General features: G+C 36.0%; 1 protein-coding gene across 3 annotated transcripts in view; it reads right to left on the bottom strand.

The window, feature by feature from the left end:
* Window positions 1-3,402: 3,402 nt before the first annotated feature.
* NAV3 (neuron navigator 3) overlaps window positions 3,403-21,635 on the bottom strand; it is a 332,922-nt gene continuing 314,689 nt past the window's right edge. Inside the window, exons 34-39 of one of the 3 annotated variants that reach the window (XM_036251933.1) lie at window positions 18,644-18,798; window positions 17,472-17,543; window positions 16,729-16,925; window positions 15,732-15,850; window positions 10,823-11,026; window positions 3,403-6,022 (exon numbers count right to left, since the gene is read on the bottom strand). In XM_036251933.1, the coding sequence (XP_036107826.1) occupies window positions 5,909-6,022; window positions 10,823-11,026; window positions 15,732-15,850; window positions 16,729-16,925; window positions 17,472-17,543; window positions 18,644-18,798 (861 nt within the window). In that variant the 3' untranslated portion in view covers window positions 3,403-5,908. The remainder of the gene's footprint in view (window positions 6,023-10,822; window positions 11,027-15,731; window positions 15,851-16,728; window positions 16,926-17,471; window positions 17,544-18,643; window positions 18,799-21,635) is intronic. The other 2 variants (XM_036251934.1, XM_036251932.1) reach the window with 2 other exon arrangements.

Here is a 21,635-nt window from a genome sequence, read left to right on the forward strand (position 1 = left end):
TATCTCTATGGTGTTAACACGTCATAACATGTTAGAAGTTACAATTATTTGGCCACAAAACCTGTTTTTTTTTTTCTTCAAATCAATACTTGGGATGATTTCCTAATAAAGGGTGATGATGCAAATTGCTTTGAGCAATTTCTATAGTTTGTTCAAACCTATGGTCTGTTCCATTTGTACCTTATTGATGTTGAAATCTGCAACTTGACCTTTCTTTGAAATTAATGGTCACACAGGAACTGTAAGTCAGATTCTAACAGTATCAATATTTGCTTGGCTGGAGAAATGTTTTCATCTGTTTGCACATGATCTATTTTCTAGTTCTCTGGAGGTCTTGTACACCTTTTGCAATTCATTCTGGGAGAAGGAAATTTCCAGAGCAGACTACACATCCATGGTGTCCTGCGGGAGTAATGCAAGAATCACTCTCACACAGTTATCACACCGGCGGTCACCCCAAAACTTTCCTCCACTATTGTTCTATGCTAACGACATAAAGAAATTTTATTTTCAAGTTGGCAATTAAGATAACATCTGTATCAACTATATTGTATTTGATAGGATAATTCATTTTACTTAAACCCTTATGTGTGTTTCAGGTATTCATAATTTCAAATTTGAATGTGTTACATCTTTTTCTCAAGCTAGTCAATAAAACTCCTGGCTGATACTGAGAATTGTAAACAGCTAAAAGCCATACTATAGGGAGGAAAAACGGCTAATTACTGCTACACTTGCCAGGGGACTAACAGTACTTACAGCCTGTCCTCTATAGTCGGCCCTGCAGCGTCTGCAGGTGAACATTTCAATGTAGCAGTATATATTTCAATATCTAGCAGATATATTTCTTTAATGTTTTTATTGTTTTTTTAGAGAGAGAGAGAAACATCGATGTGAGAGAGAAACATCGATTGACTGCCTCTACTGGGCATCAAGCCTGAAACCCAGGCATGTGCCATGACCAGGAATCGAACTGGGACCTCTCAGTCCGTGGGCCAATGCTCAATGCAGTGAGCCACACCAGCCGGACTCTAGTAAAACGCATATGTAGGCAAGGAAATGTTTCAGGTCTCGAAAATAAATAATCATTTAACTTTAATATATAAAAAAATAAAGGAAAGAGGCATTTGAGAAATAGCTTTATAGGTTGGGGTTTCTAGGTAGCAAGATTAACAATGAGAATGTTGCTTGGTGACCAGCAAAAGAGGTGGATAGCTTTGAGTGACAACCTTTAATTAGATCAGTAAACACACTGCTTTCAACTGTTTCTTTTATATTTGGTCTACGTGACCGTTCTTTAGTGTACCTGAAGATATTTTTTTCTTATTCCATCTCCAATCTATTAAAATACTTTATCTTTATATTTATATATGTTAATATTGTGAATAGGTCTGCAGTGAAGTTTTGATCTTGTTCCGGAAGTCATTCTGCTATTTAAAATGTCTTTGGGTGGTTATGCTTTTTTTTTTAAAAGAGAAAAGAGAATCATTTCCTGTCAGGCAAAAGGACAATTTGAGTAGACGTCATTTTTTATCCAAATGTAGAGATTTGCCCAGGATTACAGAGTAAAAAGATGCTCGCTCTCTCTCTCCATCCATCCATCCAAAATCTATAGATATATTTAGATGGATACTAAGGTAAACATAGGGATATATATGTATATAATGAGCTTCTCTGGACAAAGAGGAGACACATTTATTAAAGACTCCATGGTTTTTATTTTGTTTTGGTTTTTTATTTTTATTGTTGAAAGTATTATAGATGCCTCCCTTTTTTCCCCATTGGCCCCCACTAACCCACTCTTATCACCCCTCAGAAAAACAGATGAATGGATAGATAGATAGATAGATAGATAGATAGATAGATGATAAATAGATAGGTAGACAGACAGACAGGTTTTTTACTCAGTGGTTGACATTAAGGAAAAATGTTTGCAAGACAGATCAGGGTGACCTTTATCAAAGCTTGAGAATAAAGAAGGATAAGAGAGTCACTGAAATAGTTACAGTGAACTATCGTAACCCACCAATACTTGTGAAAAAAAAAAAAAAAGGTCTGGGTCTCTGAATCAAGTAAGTTGGAAAAGTTCCCAATCAAAGCCCCAGGGTGGTGTTAGCACTGGGAAGAAGGTCTGTGTGGGATCCGAGAGAGCTGGTTGCCAAATGAGGCTAGAGCCACGCTGTCCAACTTGGTAGTTGCCACTGTCAACCTGTGGCTATGCAGCATGTGATGGTTATAGTGATTGAGGAAATCGATTTTTAATTTTAAAGGCAATTACCTAAAATTTAAATTTAAAACTAGTATTTAATATATATTAACTATGTTTAGAACAAAGTAGTGAATCTATTTTGTAACTGCAAATGTTTGAATTCTGGATAATTAAGTTGTTCTGGTGAAAATTTAGTATCCAAATTGAAATGTGTTGTAAATACAAAATACATGCTAGATTTCAAAGATTTAGTACAAAAAAAAAATACAAAGTATCTTATTAAAAAGTATTTCAGCTTAATTATATATTGAAATTATATTTTTGATATGTTGGTATAATAAAGTACATCATTTCCCTCTAATAAGATTCTGATTCAGAATGTGCTGTGCATGTCTAATTTCTACTAATATATTTTCTTACTGATGAACTCCTGGGTAACTAAGAGATAACGTATACATAACATGGAGAAGAGATCTAATGATTACTTATCCAAATAATTTTCCCTGAACAAAAAAAAATGTAGAATTCAATAATGCAGTATTTCACCTATTGGCATCCCACTCTCAAAAAAACAAAAACACAATTGAACCTTCTTTTTAAACATCTTAACTGATCAAAGCATATTTAAGGTGGCTTATTTCTTATAAAAGGGTGTGTTTTTTATTTATGTGAAAGTCCAAAAGACTAAGATAATCGTATTTGAGTTTCTCCAAATTCAAACACAATTCTCTGCTATTTTTGATTCAGCCAGTGCCTGTAAATGTGTGCTGCCGCTGCCGTTCAGTGGACTTCTCACTGGTCAACCACGTAATAGAGAACTGAGATACCCAAGAAGAAGCCGAGCAAAACAGAGATGTAATTGTACTAACTGTAAGTTCCTTAGGACCATGGCCTACGTCTTAGTTCTTCTGATGTCTAAGAAAGTTGCCTGGCACCTATTAGGTGCACAATACATTTTTGTTGAAAATAATCAAAGCTAACAGTTACATAGCACTTAAGATGTTTAAAGGTCAACTGCATTTACAGATTGAATCCTGATCAAAGCTATGCGGCCCTTTCTATGAGGTAGACAAATAAAACTTTACACGCATCCCTCTTGATGGCATATCAATAGTGCATGCAACATTTTAAAGCTTGACACTTTTTGGTGCATAATTATTCAAATTTTCTCCATATATAGACACCACACCTTGTTGTCAATAAATAATTCCACTTTAATAGGGCAAAGTAATAATTTAGACAGATACAGGGTGCACATTTGCAAAAAAATATATGCAAGCTGGTTTACAAGCTAAAGGAACAATAAACCAATAGAAAATACATCATCCAGTTAAGTCCATTGACACGAAGTACTTATTGTTGGGGCTTTACAAAGACTACAAAACTTTTCAGATGATTTATTTCACTGTTTCCGCCTATTTACATGATATGTTACATCAAAAATGTACAAAATATAAAATGTATACAGACAAATGTTTCACAAACTAGTTTAAGTTGTAAACTAGGAGGACCTACTGGGATGTATTGCAGGAATTTGTTTATGATCATGTTTGGACAGTGTTTCTCAAAATGGCAGGGAAAGATTAGCAATTTTCTTAGATCACATATTATACAAAGGTAACTAGTCACTCATCCAGCTACATAGATCGATGTTTCACAACAGATTTTATCCACGTTAGAGGCTTCAAAGTCAGGGTGACGATTCTCTGTGCATTAACGCAGTTCAGATTTCCCTCAGGGCAATAGCACCGTGTGGAACCTAGAGACTTAGGAGCACTCTGCAAATGGCACAGGTGTCTCCTGTTGTTATTGTTCTAGAGCAACTGACCCACGGTGGTCGCAGAGAGTAGCACCAATTACACGTCCTGGAAGGAACACATTTTCACACGCACAGAACAAGACTACACCATGGCCTAGCCCTTGGGTTGTACCAACTTTAAACCTGTCTGTGTGTGCCGGACACTTCTCCCATGACTCACATCTCACATCTGTTTTCACGCACTCTTTTTAAAGCCTGCCATGACAGATGCACTTGGGGGCATTTTTACTTTTCCAAAAAGGTATTGGCTTCATGTACAGTTTTGAAGCATGCTCACTCTAGCACTGATAGCTCCTGCAGAGTCATAACAACTGTAAATACAGGACAAACACACCAGGTAAGAACAGCTTGGAGGGTATGCATTCTGTATTTGTTCGCAACGTACAGGATATCTCAGCAAGTGAAACACCTCTTAACACCAACAGGATAAAATACACATTTTTATTTTTGTGTTTGTTTTGACTTGTGCAAGTTTTAAAAAGTATTATTTACAATACCTACCCAGTAGACTGTGCAAATCTAACCTTCTTTTACAGTATCCACGCCTTCTCTTCCACAGTGACGTCACTGCTTCAGTGTTCTAGAATGCTGAATGTCTCGTGTACACCAATGCAATCAAAACAACATGCTCAAAACTAATAGGAAAAAAAGAAAAGAACAGAACAGGGGAGGAAAGCCAAATCGTTGTGCTCATACTGCAGCCAGAGCTTCTAGCCCTCTCCCGCCTCCTGAAACTCTTTCCCTGGAACCGCATGAAATTTAGCCACATGTCTTAGCTTCTAAGTGACGGTCGCAGAGGGTGTCTGGGTTACATGGATACTGGGGAGGATAGGCAGAGCAATCTATTCACAAGGCAAAAAAATACTGATCTTTCTCCCATCCATTTCTTAAAAACAAGAAAACAGAAGAGATCTAGAGAGATGAGGCTACCGTGTTAACGGGTGTTGTGTGGTTCTAAATGAAAAGACAGTGGAAATTATTACCAGTGGTGTAGGATTGAAACCAACTGTGAAACTGTTGTAGAAATCTGTTTTAAGGCAGTGAGACAGCACCATAGGAAATGTTCCCTCTTTCACTGAAAAGGCTCAAACAAAGAAAGCCCTAAAAAAGCCTTTTGTCAGTGTTGACTAATAATTGGTATAAAACTCTTGTTAAGGGAGTGGGCAGGTGGCTTAAAAAGACCACAGTGGTAAAAACAACCTTATAAAACCTGTGAGTCATGTACTAGCAGTTGGCAGAGCACGCCGTGCGGACACGGCAGTCAGGAATTACGTGGCACTTGTCCAGCTGGCCACGGCAGTGTTCTCCTGGCCGCACGATCCCGTGTGTGCTCGCGGGGGGCTGGCCTCCCCGCTTCGTTCTGGACTGGGGAGCGCGCATCACACAAACACTACCGGGGCCCGTGACCGGAGCACCATGTGGCACACAGGAGGTTGGACGGATCAGAAGAATGGACCCTGCTTGGGGAAAATAGCTTGTCAGAGGAAACAAAATGAATGGACCGAAAACAAAACAAAAAAAAAAGGTCTGTATTGTAAACTTTTAAAGAGAAAAAAAAATAATAATAAAGTCCAGTTTGGCTATCCCATGTGCAATCTCTTCAGTTGCCCTATCGTTAGGGTCCTTTCCAGTTGAGACATGGAGCCTTTCATCACTCCGCTGATATAAAAATGCCTAGAAATAAAATAGGGTTAAACTTCCATTTCAATGGAGCCTGTTGGCGGTTCAGACTTGGTTCTGCTGCCTCCTTGGAGACCAGGACTCTGGGTCAGGACCCTTGATAGGTGCTTTCATACTGGCAGTGGTTTAGTGAAAATACCTTCCTCTTTAAACATTTTTAAAAAGCATAGTCTCCCCCCTCCCCCAACTTTTCCCACCCTCTAGAGGGTAGATTCAAGAGATGAATCCAAAATGTCTTCATGGTGGCTGGTGCTGTCACAGCTCTGTGTACCCGAGTAATTGGCTGCTTCTTGGAGTTTCATTAGCATATTCATCTGAAGAAAGAAAAAGAGACATCTGAGTAAGCCAGCCCCATAAAATACGAGGCCCCGAGCCATGCCCAGGAACTGCTGGTCCCATCCAAGGGAAACGGGAAAACAATTTCAGATTCATTAGTTGCCCCTGGCTCCTACCTTATTTCTCCCAAATATGACTACAACACCAAACCATAAGGACAAAATAAAGCCTCTAGATCACTCTTATTTGGGGTTGTGAATGAATACTGCTTCAGCAGGGAGACCGGGAAGGCAACTGTATCACAGCTGGACATCTGGGCTTATTGCTGGAGAGTGTGCCAAGCTTCTCAGCTTTTTGGCTGGGAGGAGCAGAAGCACTGAATGGCAGCTGAAAGTCGCGAGTGCTCACACACACAGACGCACACACAGGCTCACACACGCAGCCCCCTGGGAGGAAGAGGGGGTGAGTGGAACGAAGCCAGCTGCTGCACACAAGCACACCATCTGCTGCTTAGGACTTGGCCTCGAGAGGAGGTGACTGAATGAAGCCAACCATGAGTGTTTGAAGAGGGAGAAGGAAACAATCCTTGTCAAGTTTCTGTTGTTGAATTTCTGGCTAAAATATGATTGATATATCACCGACAACAAAAACCACCTTCTGGAACAATAGCGGCTGTCTCGAGTTTCCCAGCCTTATAGGACAATGCAATATTTGTTCCAGTAACAGGGACATATGCATGAAAGCACCTAGGGAGAAAGACAGCTAGCATTTCCAAGCATTATAAAATAAAAGGCAGCCACCTTGCTTGGATTTCGATAGATCTGCAGAGCCTCTGTGAGGGAAGTAAAAAGAAAGATTGTTTACAAGAGGATTATAGACAAGTGGTTCGACCAAGTACAGAAAAATTGGCACGTCTTCATGAGGTAGTGGACTGGTTTTCTTATCAAAGGTTTTACTAACTTATAATAGTCTTTATATTATTTAATGCATATTGTACTAATATTATTAATTTGTAAAACCATCAAAGTTGTTCTTTTTTTTTTTTTTAACATAAAGACATAGGTAATCTGATCCAATAGAAAGGATAAATATAAAAAGGAATTCTGTAGTCGTATGACAGGCTATGCATGCTTGTGTGTTCAGTGTTAAATGCATGTTCAAAAAAAAGGTTGTGGCTCTGGCCAGATTTGCTCAGCTATTAGAGCATTGACCTGTAGACTTAAGGGTCACAAGTTTGATTCCCGGTCAAGGGCACATTCCTGGGTTGCAAGTTTGATCCCTAGTCCCCATGTGGGAAGCAACCAATCCATGTGTCTCTATGACATCAATGTTTCTCTCTTTCTCTCTCTCTCTCTCTCTCTCTCTCTCTCTCTCTCTCCTCTCTCTCTCTCTCCTTTCGTCCCTCCTTCCCTTCCACTCTATTTAAAAATCAATGGAAAAATATACTAGACTGAGGATTTAAAAAAAGGCGTGTGACATAAATGATAAACTGCTTATCACCATTTTCAGCAATAATGCTTTTCTGACAAAAAGCTATAGTTTTAGCATATTTTAATATTATCCAGAAAAATAGTTTTCAATATAACTTTTCGTCTTACGTTCTGAATTTATTCAATCAACTACATAAGAGTATGAAATAAAAGTAGTTAGTGATAAATTCTTGAACTCAGGAAGCTGGAAAGTTAAAATGTCTCCATCAACAAAGTTTTTCTCTCTCCCTCTCTCTCCATCTCTGTCTGTCTATCTCTCACACACACACCCTGACCTTCATACACAATCATATTCCCTCTCTCCTTTCTTTTGTCAACTCTTCCCTCATTAGCAGCTGGCTCGCTATGTGTTCAGGCAGCTGGAAGAAGCTGATCTGTACAAGAGATCTGTTTTGAGCACCTGATTGAGTAAGAATAGAAATGGTAAGTGAGGTCTGTTTGAAAGATTAAGTGAGGTCTGTTTGAAAGATTATGATTCTATCTTAGTCACAAATGTTTGAAATCACTTGAATGCTGAATGTTGTTAAAGTTTAATGTTGTAACAACAGCGTTGCTCAAGTCTTAATTTTTGAAAATGGTGCCACATCGTAAATATGTTCCATTAGAAGAAGTTGCAAGTCTCAGATTTATAATAACTGCATACAAGAGATTTACTTTGCCTTCTCATAGTGTTGCTTTGGGCATTCAAGTCAAAGGAGATGCTAAGAGGAAAGTAAGGTTACATATGATTCAACAGTCACTGGGATAAATCATGATTCTCTACAAAAGTATTTCTCTCCTCTCTTCTCCCCTTCTTCCCCATACCCATAGTCATAAATATAATGTCCATCATTTGAAACACCTTGGTCAGGTCCTTATCTTCCATGGTATTTACAAATGTGCTTGTCTCCCAGCATCCATCCTCTCGCCTCTAACATTTCCTCTATTTTATCACCAAAGTGATCCTTTTACACTGCAAATGTAACTAGGTAAGTCCCCTGCTCAAAAACTTTTGGTGGCTCCCATTTTCTGTATGGTCAAGTTTTAACTTTCTATAAAGCTAAACATGCCTCAGTATGATCTACAATTGCAGACTTCTATAGCTTGAATTCCTCCTGCCCCTTTTGTTCTAACCCCAAGGATCTGTATGTAATTCCCTAAAATCATCATTTTTGTTATACTGTTCCACAATGTTTCGCCTACTGTATCCTTAACTTTGAATGTCCTCTGTCCAAACACATTATGAACTTCTGTTCATCCTTGCAGACCTAGCTCAAGCATCTTCTTTGTGAAGGTTCTCCTAGTCACTTTCTCAATAGACTTAACTTTACGTAACAGGTGCCTTTATCATTATTTTACAGTAATATACATAGGTAGACGTCTCTCTCCACTACTGGACTGTGAGCATCCTGAGATCAAAAATTATATTTATCTCCTGATCACCAAGTCTTAGCCCTGAGTTCATACTTATGACATATTAACCATTGTAGAGCGAATAAGTTTGTTGATGATGAATACATATCATATTTTTTAAATACAGTGAGATATGCCAAGAACCTGCATCTTTGTATTCAAAAACATATTTTTGACATAAAATAGATTTCCCCCTAATATTTGATTTAGATTAGACTGCAAATATATCTTTACCTTACATTAACAAGTATATAAATATAGAGAAATAACAATAAAGAATATGTACTTTCCTACAAGAATGTGCCTGATCCAAAGAATTATTTTTAGATGATAAGTCTTGCCTTTTAATATGTCACACATCATAACCCCTTGTTTCTTCAGATGTTTAGCAGATTAGAAATCAGGGATTTTTAACCCCAATTTTCACTCCGAATGGGAGAGTCTGGATCTCTTGTCCACATTAGAAGACAAGAGCATTCGGAGCCAGGGGAAAGAGTGTTGAATGGACTTAGCGGACCAAGACTGTGGGAACTGGGAAAGTGGAGGACGCCCCCGAAGGGTCCCATGCTCCACAGAGTAACTCTGAAAATAAACTTTAAAAACACTTCTCCTTATTTGAAACAGACCCAGTATATCAAAATCACAAAGGTAGAACTGGAATTCATAAAAATTTATGTGAAATAACCCATATTTGTGCCCTAAGGCTTATATTTACTCTATTAAATTTTAACCATTCTCTCAGCATTTATTTAGTGCATGCTTACAATTATGCTAGATTCAAACTAATTCTACCACTACTGTTAATTTCTATATAAAGCTAAAGGGTCAGGTGCCTATTATGTAAATATAAGTCCAAGCCCTTGTGAGGTTTATAGTCTAGATCAAAAGTCCTTAATAGGAGATCCCTGGATTCCGAGAAGGTCTAGTATATACTTCTATGACATTATGGAACTCTACGAAATTCTATGTAAAATTTTCTGTCTGTGTACATTTTACTGAGGAAAGAATTTTGAAAATTTATCAGACTGTTCTCATGTAACCCCCAAATGTTAATAATTATCAACTAAAATGATGATGATATACATGCATTGGGGTTAGTGTAAGGGTACTCCATAAATGTCAAGTCATTTTATGTCTTTGGGTATAGTCATAGATTAGGATTTTAATAATTTCCTTTTTATTTGTTTTAAGTAACATAATGGCCCTTATTTCATTATGTTTTCTTTCTGTACTGGTGCACAAATCCAGTAATCTCTTTAGTCATAGAATGGTAAGCCAACAAACACATTAATATTAATCTATAGGAAGTCATTTAGAAAAATAAAAATAGATAAAAATAAAGTATTTTTCCTAATAATACCATGTACTTAACATTTTCAAAGTAGTCATACTTTGGAGTTTTATCAACTTTTGTTAAGCCATATACAATTTAAAATTGAATAAGGCAGGGAGAATAACTTCCCTTTGATTTTCAAGTCAGTTTATTCTTCACTGAAGGCAACAGAAGACTAATTCTAAATTTAGTCAGACTAGAAGATACATGTAAAATACTCTTAGTTCTCCAAGTGTACATTAGATTACATTCTTTTTGTTTCTTCATTTAAGAACAAAATTCAGTTTTCTCTTAACTACCGAGTAAATTTAGTCATGCAATCTAAAAATTTAATTATTTTTATACAGTTTTATGCATAACGAGAGAAAAAGTATGGTCATAAAATTCAGCCTGGTTTCCATGTTTCTGTATTAGTTTTAAGCATGCAAATTTGGTCTCTCATTTTAAGAAATTCACCCAGTAAAAGTAGGCCAAAGGTAAAAGACTTAAAATTGAGTATCAATTTCAGAACAACCCCAAATATCACCTAAGATAACTACTGTCTTTGATACAAATGGCTAGATACTAATGATCACACACTGTACTCAAGATTCTACAGGAAGAATCACACATCAGCTTCTTACCAGGGGATCTCCCTCCGTGTCAGTCTGTGGAATGTGCTTTGAGGTTGTGGCTTCCTTAGTGGAGATGCAACCCTCGTACCCAACATCTTCTGGTCGCAACTGAAGTAATGCTGGGCCCTCCTGAGACAGAGATGCTGAGCTCCAAGGGTAAGTATCAAGCACCCACTTCGAGGGATCTTCCCAAGGTGCCCGTTTCCCATACATCTAAAAGGGGATCACATATTTAACACACATACAATGCATTTCTATTTGGTAAAAAAGGCAACTACTAATTGAGTGATTCCTTTGCATACTGAATACTTATAGGACTTTCAAGGGAACTACTATGCATATACAATTTTCCATATTTTAAATATATAGCTGTCTACATAGCTCATTTTAAACTTTAAGGCTAGACAAAATAAAGCTTAATATTGGGGAGGGAAATAACCAACACTTGGAGGAGAGTTTGAGGGAGGTTTATTTTAAATAACATGTTTAAATGACTTCCCACATTTATCTTTATTAGTAATTTTACAAACTAAAACAAAACTCAGAGTTGAGAAAGAAAAGTTCCAGTTATGAAGAATTAAAAAAAAAAATCTATGCTAGACACTAAACAGAGTTATCTACTAAAGAGTACTTTGGAAAGATGATTAATAAAAGAAAAGAGATTTCTTTTTTTCTGTCTAGTTCACTCTACTCAAAGTTCCTTTGAGAACAAGAATATTTTCTCTATTAACTAACCATTTCCCTCAGATTAACTTCATCTAATAAACTCATCGCTTCCTGTACATAGATGTAAATAAATCTTTTTAGATGTTGATTTAGAAGGCCACTCGTAAAAGAGGAGAAAAAAGTGGGAAAGAAAAGCATCACCATTGTGAGGATTCATACGGAGGGAAGAGTCAATGACAAAAAGGCCATCAGGCCGGGTTACAGGACAGGCAGTGGAGTCGGAGGGGGAAGATGAATCCAAGAGGTGTTTGACTCTTTAGTCATTGCATGACTTAAACCATACTGGGAAAGGCATACTGAGGAGACTTGTAAAAAAGTATAAGGCCACTTGTGGGGAGAGAGAAAAGTGCAAGTTGAGGGCAGTAACGTGGGTACATAGTTCTTCAATTTACTTCCCAGCTCCCTGTGATGTGCTTTACTGAGGGCACTCCTGGTCACCAGGCGCCTGTGTGGTCCCAGATGGCAAATATGAGGTGTTCTGTGTGGTTCAATGAGACAAAAGCAAAATGATGGACAATGAAGCCTTGGAGTTGTCTTGTGGGTTTCTCCTGGACAAGACGTATGCAGTTGTGGCAGCCTTGTCTTTCTAGAAAATAAAAGGAGTCCAGGTCCTGGCATCTGAGTATTTCCTGAGGAGATGATGAGTTGATACTGGGGGTAGCAACGATGAGATTTTTAAAAATAGTTCTCTTGTTCTGAAGCAGAAGTTCCAAGTAAGTTATAAACTTACTTTATAGAAGATGTAAAACATAGCTTGCTATACAACTTAGACTAATTAAAGAAAAATGTGTAATTCTTGGAAAGCAAATGTTACAAAACAAATACGCAAGTCTAAAATCAACTGATGCCAACCTTTTAAAGAATCATCCAGGACAGCAAAATAGGAGGTGACCAATAAAAAGGTAAACACGCCTAGTTCCATATTTCAGAATTCAACAGATTTACAATGTAATTGACAAAAGAGAAATTTAAATATTCAGAACGGGATGAATTCATTGTTGACATTACAAGAAAGATCGAATCACCAGAATAAAAATGAGAATCCGTTGCATCACTGGTGTTTCCTCCAACGAGAACATCTGGCGGAGAGCATTCCCCATATGGTGCCTCACCAAAGCATCCACCTTCATTTAAAAAGACATTTTTCTATTTCTCTCCACACAGATTTTCATCTTTGCAATTAGGCTTTGTTTCCCCAACTCTTGCTCCAATTCAAGGCTCTTTCAAGCCAACAGTAGATCCCAGGAAATGGTTCATGACATAGGTGATTCTTTTCCTTCCTGCTCCTCTAGAGGACATGTATGGACCACCCAGGACTACCACCTGCCAGTGGACTTCAGGCTTAGCACAGCCTTTGGAAGCAATGAGAACTATCTACCCACCAACGGTTTTCTTTTTTATCTTTTGCATCTGCTGTATTTTCCTCCCAAACTCCTTATGTCACAGTTGATTCAACATTTACACTCTCCTACTACTAAACATCCAAAACCACAGGAAGACACTTGAACATCTTTATCCCTTTTAAAAAATACTTTGGAAATACCTTTCAGTTTTAGTTAGGAAACTGCTATTGCTTTTGTGGCTATACTTTTCTCCAAATGGAAGCTTCATAGAATTATAATTCTCAGGATAATGTTTTATAAATAATAATGATTTAAATCATTTTTATAAATGCCTGTACTTTTAAAAATGAGATCTAAAAAATCTAATAGTTTTAAGGTTTTTGAATGTTAGATAAGCTTCTTTTTCTTTCTATGTGTTAGCTAACACATGATAAGAGAAGCATTTCCTAAAAACTTAAATAATTGTTTATAAATACTAAAAGTATCTAAAGAACAAATAAGTCATTTAAATATTAATGTTTAAAATGATTACTTCTAGAATACTGTAGGTTAATTTTCATTAAAACTCTTTTTTTTTTTGGTATAAATTATTTAAAGTGAGAGACTCAACTCACATCTTAGGCAGTATAACATTTTTACACAAATTCTGAAAAGTGATATGTTATACCTGAAGAATTAAAACTTTCAGTATAGTTTTATTTTATTTTATTGAAGCCACTTTCTGGGTTAGATTAGCTCATTCCCTTAAAAATATGAAATCAGGTTATTAAATCTGGAGTAAACCAATTGACAGCATTCTCTAGGATCTGAGGGGTCAGAACATCCCCATAAAGTTTGTCATGTTCATCGGAACCATCGAGATAATTCTAAATACAGCCACGCCATGCTAGTTAGGTGAGAACATGATGATAGAAGAAGTAAAAGGAGAGAAAACAGATAACCAATCCTTTGGACAGAGAATAAAGACAATATAATATTGCAGATGACAAAATATGGAAAGCTATGTCTTAATTCTAGCAGCAGTTGTAATAACCAGAAATAATTATGCCTAAGCAAAAAATGCCCAAACCTTGGCTGAGATGTTGAAAGAAAATTAGATTTTTTTTATAATAAATTAGGTAACTATGTGACACAAAACAATGTTTCAAGCTTAAGTATTATAATTCTACAGTTTCATGAAATTTCAATGCCAATTTAGGAAATAGCAAGACTAATAGAAAATGGATAATATGTTTTTGTTGAAGAAAGAGGGTTTTCTTATTAGTAATATGTTTTGACCTTTCACTTAAGAGTAGAGGAATACCAGAGATACTGTGAAATTAACTTGTCATGGAACTGCTTTAGAATTTGGAACACTCTCAGAAACAGTAAAGAATTTTGCAAGTGATGTTAAAGGGCTTCAAACAATAAAACACTAAAAACAAGGGAGCTATAAACAAAAAACTACTTGTTGCAAACTATACGACAGGAGAATAATGATCAAGGCTCATGTAAACATGCCTGTGTCTTATATGTTGAGCTCTACAATCAATGGGCTGTTTAGTAAGAACAGTCTGCAAACACCCATGGCAGTAGATTGGGTCTTAAGTGTGTAGTTGTTGAAATAACTGCTTTTTCATAAATATTTATTCTCAGAATAGGCAAAAGTATTACATACTAGTTGCTCTTTAAAAGTTTACCACTATATATGCCCTGGCCGGTTTGGCTCAGTGGTTAGAGCATTGGCCTGCGGTCCAGAGAGACCTGGGTTCGGTTCCTGCTAAGGGCACATACCTCAGTTGCAGTTTGTCCCCGGCCCTGGTTGGGTCGTGCGGGTGGCAACCACTCAATGTATCCCTTTCATGTCGATGTTTCTCTCTGTCTCTCTCTGTCTCTCTCTGTCTCTCTCTCTCTGTCTCTCTCTCTCTGTCTCTCTCTCTCTCTCTCTCTCTCTGCCTCCCACTCTATCTGAACAAAAAATGGAAAAATGTCCTCAGGTGAGAATAAAAAAATTTTTTTAATAAAAAATAATATAAATAATAAATAAATAAATAAATAAAAGCTTACCACTATATATATAGCCCATGCCTTTAGCTTGCTGCATAAATACTCAGAAAAATGAGTGTTTTTACTTTTATTTATTTAAAATTTATTTATTTATTTATATTTTAAGAGAGAAAGGAAGGGAGAGAGAGATAGAAACATCAATGTGCGAGAGAAACATCCTCACATCCTCAATCAGCTGCCTCCTGCACGCCCCCTACTTGGGATCAAGCCTGCAACCCAGGCATGTGCCCTGACCAGGAATCGAATCAAGACCTCCCAGTCCATGGGTCAATGCTCAATCCACTGAGCCACACCAGCCGAGCAAATGTTTCGCTTTTAAATTAATGATTTTTTAAACAGTATTTCTTTGTATGGATGTACCACAGTTTGTTTAACCATTTACTCACTAAAGGACATTTCAATTCTTGTCAGTTTTTGATGATTATGAATAATGCTGCTCTAAACATGTATAGATTTTTGTGTGAACAATAAATTTTCATTTCTCCAGGAAAAATGCTGAGAAATAAATTGTTGGGTTGTTTGACAAGTGTATGTTTAACTTTAGAGAAAATTGTCAGACTATTTTCCATAGTGGCTGAACTATTTTGCATTCCTACCAGCCATATGAGATTTTCAGTTGCTCCAAATTCTCCCCAGCAGTTAATATTGTCATTAAAAGCTTTTAAAGCCATTTCAATAGGTGTATAGTGGTATCTAACTGGTTTTTTAAATTTTATTTCCCTAATGACTAATAATGTTTAGCATATTTTCCTGTGCTTAAATTAATGATGTTTTTGAAACAGTAAATAAAATCAATACTATACCTGAAGACCTTCTCTTACTGCCTCCAGAATATAAGGTACTAACGAATAGTTCCAGAGATCCATGAACCACACCCTAGAACCTTCTACATCCATGGGGCAAGAAAGGAAAAGTCGGGGACCTGAGAAGAAACAAACAACAAAACGTTTTTGAGAATAATTATATTTAACAATCTAAACGCATACTTAGACATGATATGATAGGAAGTAATATACTTTTTGCAGGATTCTTAAAAAACTTCAATCTTGGCCAGCTTGATTATTATTAAAGCATATTTTACCGAAGACCCAATCTCCATTGAACTCTCCTTTCTTTTTACACTAAAATCTTAATCAAAAACATAATATAGTAGAGTTAGGAGAAAACTTAAAGGCCATAATCTAGTCAACCTGCCCCATTTTACAAATAATGAAACTTGTGCTGAAACAAATTGCCAAGTATAAAACATGTTATTAATTTTTCTAATCTACACTGTGTCTTTAGTATGGCTTTATGATCCATAACAATGGGAAAGGGACTTCTATGACATACAACTTAAGAAGCACTATTCAAAAGAAACCTCTTTAAGCCAACTAAAGAGAAATAATTCAATTTTGTCTTCATGAAAAATATAAAATATATTATCAACAAAACACCTAAGTTATCTCTAAAATCTTATCTCGCAACTATATTTGATGAGCCATTAGCTAAAATTTGTTTTCAACATAAAAAGGTACTCTAAACAGCTATAAATTATTTCAAATGGTTATCTGAGTTTTAGAATATCTTTCTATATTAAACATATTTGATCTCAGTAATATCTTGGTAAACCATAGCCAGACAAATTGGAGATCCAAAGCTCAGAAGAAGGCAAACTTTCAGAAGAGAAAGGAAGAAAACAAATCTTTGGAAGCCCGGAAAACATAAGCTTCACTTGTTATTTTGTACCATCCAATCTGGCCATCTTCACCACGTACTCTCAGTTCCTGGAAAACGGCATATTGCAGTTTTGGAACTCACCAATGGTAACATCAGAAGAACTGTGTGTTTCCAAAAAACTGTTGAGATGATGCCATGTCTTAGGAATCCAATCTATAATTTTGACTAGGTCATTATTGCGTATGTTCCTTTCAATTTCTATCTCTATCAGTTTCCTCCGAAGATATCTGCCTAAAAAGCCTTTCACTGGTTCAGTGTGGTTTGCACATAGTACCCACCTACAAAAAGAAAGAAGCATCATAAATCTTTACATAATTAAATTTTAAGCCCATAAAAATTCTCTTTCCAATAGAGAGTTTCAATTTCAATTGGTGGCCACATTTTAATGATCAAAGGGGCTAAGAGGTCTATTAGCATTACAGCTATTATGTAACTAACTCTTCTTTTTGAGCTAAAGGGACGCTGTGCATCAGAAGCGAGTGGGAGTATCCATGCTGAGCACTCTTCTGCAGGAGGAGCACAGATCCTGAAATAGGAACTCTCTTCACATTCCTCATACTTAGAAGAGTGCTCTGCTTTAGCTAGTGACATATTGAGCAAGAAAAACATTTCTTTTCTTTTAAAGAAACACTTCTGATTACAGGTCGAGGATCACACAATGCCTGCTGGAGAGAGAGTCTTAAGAAGTGAGAATTATTTTCACACCAGAGGTCACCACAGGCAGGGTCTGTCAATGGAAAAACAAGAACCAAAAGAAAACAGAAAAAGACAATGCAAAACAACCCTCCAAGAAACAAAAAACAAAGTATTCCGTTTATCTTTACCTGAAATTGTGATGCAGCTCTAGATTTGGTGATGAAGAAACGCCCTGGTTCATTGTTCCAATAATATATGGACTGCAAAAAAAAAGGATAGAAAGAAAAGAAGAGAGTAGAGTATGCAGATATACTGAAGGTAAAATAGATTAACATATTAAATTGTTTTAGAAAACAATTTAGATAAATATGATTATTCCATTTTATAATTAGGTTTTAAAAGGGTAATTAATGTTAGGTACAGAACAACAAAGATCATTGAACTGGAAATTAAGATTTGGTGTTCTAATTTCAGCTCTTGAATTCTAGGCAAATCATTTCCCCTCTCTGAGCCTAAGTTCATTCATCTATAAAATAAAAAGATTAGACAGAATAATCACGGTGGTCTAATCCTCCTCTAATATCTTATGATTCTCATGCTTATAATCAAATTCATTATTTTTTCCTCTTTTATTATTTCATAGTCATTTGCAAGGTTCTTAATAGCATAAGAGAATCTGTATTTTGTTTCAGTATTTATTTTATGATGATCTATATTAAAAGTTTTAAAATCTCTAGTAGAGATTAATTGGAATACTTGCATTATTAAAACTAATGTTTATGTTATTGCACATATATGTCTCTTTTTTTAGAGGCCATACTAGTGAATCGTAAGTAGGTTTACAGATGTTTTATACCCTATTTTAACCTTTTCATTTTTAATAGTTAAAAATAAGAGTCGGTAATGGAGAGAGGTATATAAGAATACATTAAATTTATCTCTACAGGAAGGGTGAATTTAAACTTTGATGTGGACTAAGAATGAAACAAGAGCTCAAGAACCTTATTCTAGTTCTTAATTTTCCTGATTCTATTATTGACATCGTCTCTGAGGCCTTCTGCACATCTGTTGAAGCTAACTAACATCATCAGGTAAATCATGTTTCCATAAACATGCCTGGGAAAAGGTTGTTGAATGAATAAATGGATTTTCTATGGAATACATAGAGTCTATGGCCATACCCTGAACACATCTGATCTCGTCTGAAATACATAGAGATTTTTTAGGAATAATGTATAATATTAATGAAGTCTTCTCATTTAATGACATCTGTTGTAGGTCTTAAAAGATATAAAGTCATAAGAAAACAAATTTGATCCCAATTTTTTTGTTTCATCATTAAACTATTTCATAAGCATACCATTTGTTGTATTTACAGTTGAGGAAACCATTGAAGATATCACTCAAAGAGCCCACATGATGAAGATTATCGAGAATTATTACAACTGGGAGCTCTACACCATTATTGTCAGCACTGCACTGTTCAGCCAGGCTAGCTAGGTATTGTTGCAATTCCTTTACAAAAAATAAAGAAAACAAACACATCAGTGATAAATTTACACCATTGGCAAGAATTTCATATTTTAAGAATAGCAGACTTTGTCTTCCATCCTATATCTTTGGTTAAAACTCATAGATTATTCTATTGATATAGAATCTTATTCTACAAAGCTATTACAAAACACCCAAAACAAATATAGAACTGTAAACACCAACACATATTTCTTGGTTGTCTTCTCCCCTAACAAAAAAAACAAAACAAAACAAAAAAAAAAAACAAGAGTTCTAGATATGAGTCCTTAGGATAAATTACAAATATTGAGATTTTACTCCTGTTTTTGAATTTCAATGGTAAAAGTGGATTTTAGCAAACCTTATGATTACAAGTATAGACTAACTCCAAAATGGCCCCCCTACATTTCAACATATACTTTAAACATTTTAATTCCAATTAATTTCAATGGGGTGCATTTGAAAGTGTCTCCCTGAGATTTAGATAAAAGTATGGGTATTTATTTATGTATTTATTTATAATCAGTATGCAACTGCTATAATTGTAAATAAAGACAAAATTTGTCATATTTCACTGAGTCAATGGATATTAGCATTCAGCATTTGTTGAGCTTCCTGTTTCATTTACAGGCATTATTCCTCCGAGTAGCTTTGAATCTAAGCAGGATAACCAGTTCACTGATTGGCTGCTCTCACAGATGGGTAGGCCAAAAACATAAAACATAATTAGGTTTCTTAGAATTATCTTAATCAGTAAGAACATTTCTGTAATATTTGCATATTTACAGTAACATTTTCAATTTGTAAGTCTTGCTCAGGGCTAAAAACAATTCCATGATCCCTTTTCCTGGCATCCAGGTGAATGTGTGAACTGTTCACCCTAGATACAACTCCCTCTGTCTGTAATACCCCTTCTAAAACTAAATATAGAAAGGGATAAATGACAATAACCAGGGTTTTGAGGCACTTAGTAATATATTCAAGTTCAAATATAAAATTTGTTAAAGAACTATTACAGTATTTATCTTATATTGAGCCAATCACATAGAATAAATATTGCCAAAATCAGAGATTACAGAAAAAGTTATTTAAATGGTAAATAGTCTGGAGACTTTCATTTATCTTATTTATATCAATAATCTAGCTACATTGAGTCATCCATTTATTTATAAAATACTCACTGTCTATCTACTATGTTCATAGCCCTAGATCCCACCTTGGGGTGTACAGAAATAATGAAGCACTGTTCAAGGAAGTTCAAAGAAGTTTAACATTTATTATGAACTGAATCAAGTGCTGTTCTGGGCACAGGGCTTTAAAAAAAAGTATTCAGACTGTCTTCCCCCATAGACTTTAAGAGTTGTCACCTTAGGGACTGAAATTTAAATATGTAAGTCATTTGATGTCATAGTGTATTAGCAGCTATGAGAGGTCAGGGGAGGAGAGTACACCTAGCTGGTTCGTGTCAAGGAAAGCTTTCTGGAGGAGGTGAAGCCTGAGCTTGGAAGGGTGGTAGGCATACATATAACTGATGAACTCACAAATGCAATGTGAAACATTCATAAAAGAGGCTAAGGAAGTGATGTGCTTGTAGGAGGGAGAAAGATTAATTCCAATTGGATGGTCTTGATGGACTTCACAGAGAGATGGGATTTGAGATAGATCTTGAAGAATGAGTAGAATCCCAAATGATAATAATGCAGTTTTTTATCCCTTCAACACACCTTTAGCAAGCACTTACTATGTACCAAGTACTCTTGCACCAAGGATTTAGAGAATGTGTCTGTATTCCACGAACTTAGAGTTGATAAACAGAAAGGCAGGTCAACAAGTAAATCACAACACAGTGTGATAAGTGAAATGCAAAAAACACTATAGGGGAACTTAAGAGAGGCGTCTAACCCAGACTTAAGGTTCAGAGAACAACAGGGTGAAGGAGGCAGGGAGAACTATTGCAGTCCAAAGAATAAAGAGGAAAAGCTGGAGGGTATGAGTATGTGACGTGTTTGGGAAAATAATAAGTATTCTGTTGTTGCAAAACAAAGGATGCCTGGCAGTGGTGGTCACCTGAAAGGGAAGATAGAGAAGACTCTGAATTCATTCAGAGGAATTTGGATTTTACTATATAAGCAACTTTGAACTATTGATATTTTTTTCAGCAGGGAAAAGCAGTTTATTTATTAAAAGAAACATAAATATGAAGGATATAATGATTAATTATAAGTGAAAAAGCATTCAAGAAGCATAGTGCCCAGAAAAGTAGGTTAGGCTTGTGTATATGTATATAACTATAATTCATGGTAAAAATACATTACTTCGAAAAAGTATAAAGCAAAAAATTTTGTTCAGAGAACATAAGGATCACTGGTAGCTGCTGGAAAAGACTTTCTGGTGACAATATTACTGTTATTAACCCTTTATTTTTAGAGTTGAGCTATATTTTTGGTGCTTAAAAATGGAAGAGCTTTCCAAATAGAGGGAGAAGAACAATCAAAGGCAGAAACCAAACATCTGATACCCATGTAGGAAAGCACCAGTTGTATACGTGTTGTGAATGCAAATTGTGGTAAATAAATTGGAAAGAAAAGTGGGCAACCTTGAATGTTTAGTAAGGTTACTGGGATATTCCTGTTGGTGATGACAAGACATTGGGTGTGCTGAGAATCTGAGCAATGTAGTTAAAGTCATAATCTCAAAGTGTGAAAAGTGTATTGTAAAGGAGAAAAAGAAACCAGTCAAAAGAATACAGAGTTTGTTGAAACCAAAACACACTATGGGACTCAATACAGACAGGAGCAATGGGGGGAGATTTTTTTTTTTATCTAGTGCAGAAAGCAACG

The sequence above is a fragment of the Molossus molossus genome, unplaced genomic scaffold (genome assembly GCF_014108415.1).
Source record: "Molossus molossus isolate mMolMol1 unplaced genomic scaffold, mMolMol1.p scaffold_m16_p_10, whole genome shotgun sequence".
NCBI classification, from domain to species: Eukaryota; Metazoa; Chordata; class Mammalia; order Chiroptera; family Molossidae; genus Molossus; species Molossus molossus.